The sequence below is a fragment of the Alligator sinensis genome, unplaced genomic scaffold (genome assembly GCF_000455745.1).
Source record: "Alligator sinensis unplaced genomic scaffold, ASM45574v1 scaffold607_1, whole genome shotgun sequence".
In the NCBI taxonomy this organism is placed as follows: Eukaryota; Metazoa; Chordata; order Crocodylia; family Alligatoridae; genus Alligator; species Alligator sinensis.
Genome location: NW_005841935.1, coordinates 1,291,218 through 1,298,941, shown reverse-complemented (window position 1 = coordinate 1,298,941; position 7,724 = coordinate 1,291,218). Strand labels below are relative to the sequence as shown.

Below are 7,724 nucleotides of genomic sequence, written 5' to 3'. Positions count from 1 at the left end.
CCCCCCCCCCAATCCCCTAGATGAGACATTTGCAGCTGTCCCATGTCCCTTCCCAGCTGTGCGCAGCACCTGCCCCAGCCCCACTCCCTCCCTCACCGTGGGGGCCTCGATCTGCACCCCCACACATACCTCCCCTCCCCCTACCACTTCCTTCACAACACACCAGCTCAGTGCTTCCGGGCTGTGCTTCTGGCCACCTATATGCTGCGCTACAGCTGCATGCATACATGGGGGCATTTATTGGTGATGTTGTCAGCCACATCAGCCAAAAAAATGCTGATTGATCATACAGTCAATTTTCCTTATATCGGTGCCAATCCGATATGGGACTGATGTTTTGGTGCTTCTCTAGCACTAATAGCTAAAACTGATTCAATCAGCTACTAGATAAAAGCCCCCAAAAAGCCACACCAAAGCACTCAATATTTACAGATGCTGTAGAGCCAGGTTGAAATAACTTGCTGCCTCCTCTGGGCATGCATAGGGCTTGATGCGGGAACGCATTCAGTTTAAAGTAAAGTGCCAATTATTTTTTTGTTCGTTTTTGTTTGTTTGATTGTTTGTTTGTTTTTTATGTCTGCAAGCACCCACAGGCAAAAACCAGAGTTGGTGCCTATGCGGGGATCAGTGGCCAGTGTCCTGTTGCTGCAAGGGTTGTTAAATGTAGCATGGCTCTTCCCTCTGGCTTTGCATGCTCAAAGCCATGATTCTTGCCTAGGCTGAGAGAGGCAAAAGGGTCTGCCTTCCCACCAACAGGCATTGTTTCTTGCCCCTGCAGTGTCCTGGTGAACGCTGGGTCTCTTCCAGCAATATCAGGACAGCAGATGTTCTGTAAATTCTGCTCATCTCTCCCCTGACATCTAGCCTGTTCAGGGGATGTAGACGGTAAATGGGCTCCTTGCTTCAGCAGTGCTTGGACTCCTCCACGCAGGACATGAGCTGAATGGCTATACTTACATTTCTTCCCTGGGCTGGGCCCTAGCTCTGATCACCCATAACATAGCTCCCCTGTGTTGTCACAAGTGGCTGGACCTCAGGGCAGCTATGTTTGCTGATGTTGCTGCTGCAGAGGTCCAGAGAGCAGTGGCTGCTGTTGCCCCAGGATTCCTTTTACCAAAGACCCCCTAGGATTGACACAGCCCCTCGTCCAATTTGGTATCAAGTCAACTTTATTAGTAACCCCTAGGCTTATTACAAGATAATTATCCTTGCAATATGACCTGGCAGACGGATCCTGCAGGCATTACAACAGTGACCTTCAGTGGTACCAGCCTCAGATCCTCTGCTGGGTGTGTGGGATGTTAGTTTCTGGATTCCTTGTTACTCAAAGCAAGAATTCTAAGGCCGATCCTGTCTCCCCAGGGTGGCAACACAAACACACACTGTCTCTTTGTTTGTCCACTACTTCTGTAACTTTCTTATCTCGGACTGTCCAATCCTCAAGTATCTTAACTCATCTTTTTAGGTAAAGTACTGTAGTCCTATTTTGTTTTTGGTTTCCTTTTCTTTTAGGGAAACTACTGTACCGGGTTAGCCCACTATACCAATCTCAGCACTCATTCTTCCCAGTGCCTTATAAGGCACTCTGTACAATTTAATTACATAGTTCTGGGAAGGCCTAAAGTTATGCTAAGAGCCTGGGCATAACTCAGTTTGCCCACTACAGCTGCCATTGTCTCATCTGGGGAAAGTTCTGACTCGTAGCTACTCTGTCTTGCAGATGATGAGGTGGCACGTTGCCCCGAGTCAGACCTCCTCTCTGAAACTGGCAGCGTCATGATGGCCAGTGAAGCGAGCAGCAAATACTCTCACAGTAACTCGAGGATCTCTGTGTACGTGTTGCCTTCCAGACATGCCATGGGCCTCCCAACCTTCCATATGATGGTGGCAAAAATTGCTGCTCAGGGGGGTGCTCTGCCCCTGCCCATGTCAGTGCCCTTCACTCCCAACCCACAGCCCCCTGGCCCTGCCAGTGCCCCTTACTCCTGGCCTACTGTCACTAGGCCCCAGCCCCCTAGTGTGTGAGGAGTGGGGTGGGTGTGTGGGGAAGGGGGGAGGGGTTGGGCACAGGCGATGCACTGGAGGGGCTCCAGGTGGTAGGGTGGAGTGGTATGTGCCCCCACAGCGGGCTGGGCCGGAGCCATATCCATGGACCAGCAGGCAGGATCCAGTATTGGAGTTGTGCTCCTGCTGCGTTTTTCTCCTTTAAAAAAGAAAATCTGCGGTTTTCCATGGTGAATAGAAAGCCCAGATCTCTTTTGATCAGCATAAAAGGGTGGAATTGTGCAGTTAAAGTCCCCTGGTTATGAGATGAAGATGAAGGGAGCTCTGTAACATGAAGGGCACCTGGCAATCCCACACCTCAGAGCAAAGTGGTGATTTGGGGGATTCCTGGGTAAATAGATGCCTGCAAATGTAGGGAGTAGATGTGATGACCTAGGAGCCCTTTCCAAGCCTGCCTCTTCTCTTCTAGCTGCTCCTCAAAGAACCGGCGGAAGGCTGAACGCAAGAGACACAGCTTGAAGGAGGGGAGCCCTCTGGAAGACATTGCACTACTGGAGGCCTTAGGGGACATTGTCCGAGCCACAGATGCCCTGAAGGGTGAGGCTGTCTCCGTGGCCTGAGCCAGCATCCAATTTGTGTGGGGGTGGGGGAGTGGAGCCTAAGGCCAGACCCCTCCTCTCTCCAGCCTACTCACCCAAAGCAGGAGTCTCTGGACATGGCCCCTGCCAATTTCCAAGGTGGCCTGCCCCCTTCCTGAGCCATCTGGTAGACCAGGGCTTCCTGGCCAGGAGCAGGACATGCTGGTTGGCTCCTGCACTGAGGAACAGGATATGAGGCTTGGCCTTAGGGTCAGAGGAGCAGGAGGAATTGAGTGTATAAAGGTAATCATGACTCTTGGCATGTGGCCCTCCTGTTTGCCCAGGATGCCTGGGCTTGGGACCAGGAAGCAGAGGATGCCAGGGTGGTTGCAGCAGTCTTCTGATCCACCTCCCTCAGCCCCAGAGCCACAGCAGCTTGTTTGCAAACCTGGCTTATATCTAATGGAGCAGCTTCTGCTTCTTCCCCTAGGTGAGGTCCACAACCTTCTCAAGGAACTTGTGCTGTTTGGCTATGATGCACAGGCCAGAGAATTGCAGCAGGCCCTGGAGGAGGCTTTGCAGCTGATGGAGAGATCACTTCCTGAGATCTGGAGTCTGGACCTGAAGCTTACTTCTGTCAATCCAGTGAGTGTCTTCCCCAGCTACCAACAGCCTGCTATTGTTGTTTGTGGTCTAAATAATTGTGGTGCTACATTGGGAGTGGCAGGGGGATAGTGATAATCAGACTACAGTTACCCAAATTTGGAACCCCTGCTGCAGCAGCTCCCTGACATGGGGCCCTGGTCTCAAAGGAGGCTGAGGCTGTTACAAGGGCAGTTATAAATTGGCAGCCAGTTGTGGGGGGAGATTTTACCTTCTGTCCTCAAGTCCAGCTGCTTCAGAGATGTCATTTCCACATTTTCCTTTGTGGAGGTGCTCTGGGGGTGTTTTCCATCTAAAACTGCCCCCTTGCCTTGAGCTCCTGCCCAGGCAGTGACCTCTGAATGCACAGGGCTCCCTGTCATACCTGAGTTGTCTCTGTAGGAGTCCTGCTCAGCTTTACTTCCTGCTACAATTTACAGGGTGGAGAGATTTGTGGGGTGGAGGTTCAGCTGCAAAACTCTCATGCCAGCTCCAAATCTTGCAACAGCAGCACCTTTTGCTGTCCATCCCTGCCCTGTGAGCAGCCTTGACTTCATCTGTAGATGAATAGATATAGATACAGGCTAATGGTGTCACTGCCTAGAAGGAAATTGTAATAGAAGAAAAGAGTAGGAGCTCAGCCAGTTCCTATTACATGGGAGAGCACTTGCATCTTGCTGCCAATAGGCAGGTGTGCCAGGCAGGTGGCAGAATAATATGCTAGCATCTTGGGTCTGAGGAGACTTTGGTTTTGGACTCCCATGTTGTGCTGGTACATAGCCTGAGATGTCATTCACATTGTCTGTTACTACAGATCCTGGGTCCCCATTCAACTGCCAATAGCATCATGGCTGCATATCAACAACAAAGGATGACTGCCCCTGTTGTACAAGGTTGGTTAAAAAAGCCGTATGGTATAGCAGGTGTGGGATGGGAGGTAAGGTTTGAAACAACAGTGTGTTGCCTGCCCAACTGGGTTCTGGAGCCCTCCTAGTAGCACTGTCTGGGGTGGGTGACCCAGCTTGTTCTCTTTGCTTCTGGAAGTCCCTGCTGGTTTGTGCTGGCTTTTTGTTGTCCTAAATATCTATGGCACTTCCTAAGTGACTAGAAAGGCCAAATTGCTGCTCAGGGGACTGCAAGTATATGGATCCAAGGTGGTATTTTCCTTGGGAGGGTTTAGATACCATATACATATTCTTCTACTTATGACTGGTCTGCCTGTGAAAACATCTCCCTTTTAAAATCTGTTGTGAAAACCATATTTGAACTTCCTCATAATGGAAACCAAGACTAGCTGGTGAAATGGTGGAACAGGAAGAGATTCCTCAGCCATTTGAAACCTTGTCACAGGGTGTGTCTCTGACACTGTATTGGCAATTTCAAGCTAGGTTCCCAGCTAGTTGAGCTCTGGGGCCTGCCAGGCTCCTGCCATTATTGGAGGCCTTATTGCTGTATCAGGCACTGGGCCAAAAGCACAAGTCCAGTCCATACCCTTTGTTCTGCTCCTGCAGATCTACTGTGGAGTGATCGTCTAACCAGGCATGAGCCAGGATCCTATCCATCATCGCTTTAGGCTAAGGAAACACTGCAGTTCATCCCAGCCCCCCGAGTTGGTGGTTAGGTATTGTGCGGTAGCATTGCAGAGCCAACTGTATGACAGCAGTGTGGGGGAAGTATTTTCCCCGTCAGCAGTTGTCTACTAGGCTGTTAGGGGTCACATCTTTGTGAGCCCACTGACTGCTGGGGTGAGTGTTGGACTTCTTCCCAGGAATGCTGTCAGATCTGTAAAACATCCTGTAGATCTGAGAATTCAGCTTGGTTAGGCCTCAGGTGAAGTTTGCAGGTTTTGCAGACAATGCAAACACTTTCCTTACGTGAATGTGTCTAAGGTGCAGTAATGGAGATAGTGAGCATGGATCCCTGCAGGATCACTTTTGGGATCCTTCTTAAGAGCACCACCTTGCTCTGAAGGGAAGAACAAATCTAAACCAGAGTGCTGGGTGGGTATGTATCTTACTGGCACGTTGGCCTGTCAGAGAATGTTTCCTTGCCATGCTGCAAAGTGGAAGCCAAGTAGTGGTGATAGAACCTGAAGAAAGGCTTGTATGTGGGACGAATCCTGATGAACCTGTGGCAGCCCCAGAGGAGTGAGAATGGTTCAGTTGTGAACATAACAGTATGTCAGACAGCTGCCTCCTACACACTACTCTGCTGTATGCTTCAGGCCAGTCTCCCAGAAGAGAAATTCTTTGTTTGGCACTTCTCAGCCTGGGAGGGAAGGAAGCACTGTATAGATTTTTCCATTATCCTGGAAACTTTTTCCAGGATTTTTCCATTATCCTGGAAAGCACCATCCTACTTTCCTCTTGTTCTCATCCTTGTCGCTTTTGTTTTTTCAGATCCAGAACTACTTACACCTCCAAAACTGAATAAAAGTCTCCAGTGGAAACTGAGCCTTCTGCAGTAACTCAGAAGCTATGAGCTCCTGATGGACTCTGGACTGTAATTTTATTTTAAGCTCCTTACTTCCTCTTTATTTTGAAAACACTGTTTCTAGAATTATTGCCACTCCTTTCCCCCCCCAATCCTAGAGGTCACAAACCCTCCTATGGCAAATAGGCAGGGATGTGTATAGCCTTGTGTAAAGCGGCCCCCAGCATTGCTGTGTGCTTTCAGCATCCACCATCCCTGTTCCTCTGGCTTTATTGAGTAGTTCCACTGCATTGTCAAGGCAACCCCAGCATCAGTTGTCCTTCCACCAGGAGTAGAATTGCTATCAAGACAGTCTGAATTTTTTTAGTGTCTTAGAGAATCAGGGGAGCAGAACCCACAAAGCGACATTTTGCTAAGCCAGAATAGTGCAGCATTTACATATTAAAATGGACATGACCAGCATGTCCACAACATCAAGCTTGCCTTTCAGTGTTCAGTGTTTAGTGTTTTGCAGTGGGGAAGTTGGCCAGGATCTGTTTTATCCTGAACCAGAGTTCATCCAGAATCAGTTCACTGGCTGTGGCAGTTACTGTGCACTGGGAAGTTAACGTCCTCAGCTGGCTGTGCCAGTACACATCATTACAACCCTGGCGCTGTGGAATTGGAAGTAGAATGTGGGCATCTCTGCAGGAAGCCTGAGCCTGGATGTGGAGCATGAACTCAGCACCCCTTGTTTTGCCTTGCTCATGCACCTCTGTTGCTGTGGCCAGTATCTAAGTTGGGCAGTTTAATGCTAGCTTGAGTTGCTTCTGCACTCCCTTGCAGTCACTTCAGCAACAGCTAGGTAAACATGCTTGTGGCACATTTGTGTGGCATCAGAATAATGATTGATGGAGAAACATCTTCTAAACAGTGAAGGTAATAAAGGCTGCGGTATGCAAACTGAATCTCTGAACGGACACAAGTCTGCTTGTTGCAGGGAAGATTGGTATTTTACATGAAGGCTTCAGCAGGGACTTTATCTGCAGACGGAGGGGCGGGCTTTGTAGTGGGGAATATCTATGAATATTTCTGCCCAGCATCCTGGGGGATGTACTTGCCCCCAAATATGCCTCTCATAGATACTTGCAGGATTTCACTCATCATCTTCGTGTGGCACTTTCATAGCTACATTGGGGGAAAAAAATCTGCATCCAGCAATTCCACTTTTACTCAGTTGAAAGACAGCCTGTGTGGTCCATACATGGAGCCCATTAGGAATAAACAGGTCAGCATTCAGTGCCCCAGCTTTCTGTGGTGTGGTCAGGCTTCCCTAAGTGCTGATGGTGCATTCTGTGTGCCATGGGATGCAATACAGATGCAGTTCTGCCTTGAGGATAATAGCCCTTAAACATTAGATCATAAGAATTGCCCTTTGCTGGGTCAGACCATAGGTCCATTTTGCCCAGCATCCTATGTCACATAGTGGTAGAGTGGATGCTGAAAAAGAAAGTAAACTGGTTATGACTAGGGTTTGTTTTTTTTCTCCATTCTCCTCACTTTCAGCCTCCAGCATTTAAGGTATAAGAAGTTCTAATTCTGAGAACTCTCCTAACTCTTTCTTACCACAGCAGGAGACAAACCTTAATGTGAGTAGGCACCAGAATCAATTGCTGTCACCCCAAGTTGCTGCACCCCAGACTCCTCTCCTGGTTGAAGCTGTCCATGTGTCCTCTCAGTTTCCCTGCAGTGATACACCATCACCTTTTTCCCTGGGATGTTTGTTTCTTATGGGAGTTAGCAATAGAGCTTCTAAATTAGAACTTCCTAGACCTTAAAGGCTGGAGGCTGCAAATGAGAGAGAAACAGCAGGGAAAAAAAACCAAAAACCCCTGGTCATAACCCACTTCACTCTCCTTTTCAGCATACACTCTCTGCCACTTTGACACAGAATATTGGGCAAGTTGGCTTTCTGGTCTGAGCCAGTAAATGGCAATTCTTAGGTTCTTATGTTTCAAGAGTTGGGCAATGACAGGATGCCAAAGAGGTTACAAGGACAGTCCACTGGCTCTGATCCATGCCACCTGT

General features: G+C 48.9%; 1 protein-coding gene across 3 annotated transcripts in view; it reads left to right on the top strand.

Moving 5' to 3' along the window:
• Nucleotides 1-7,134, top strand: part of ELP1 (elongator complex protein 1) — a 58,436-nt gene extending 51,302 nt beyond the window's left edge. For all 3 annotated transcript variants that reach the window (XM_006019662.3, XM_025199068.1, XM_025199067.1), the window contains exons 33-37: nucleotides 1,721-1,832; nucleotides 2,474-2,601; nucleotides 3,073-3,227; nucleotides 4,039-4,117; nucleotides 5,624-7,134. In XM_006019662.3, the coding sequence (XP_006019724.1) occupies nucleotides 1,721-1,832; nucleotides 2,474-2,601; nucleotides 3,073-3,227; nucleotides 4,039-4,117; nucleotides 5,624-5,691 (542 nt within the window). In that variant the 3' untranslated portion in view covers nucleotides 5,692-7,134. The remainder of the gene's footprint in view (nucleotides 1-1,720; nucleotides 1,833-2,473; nucleotides 2,602-3,072; nucleotides 3,228-4,038; nucleotides 4,118-5,623) is intronic.
• The last annotated feature ends 590 nt before the right edge of the window (nucleotides 7,135-7,724 follow it).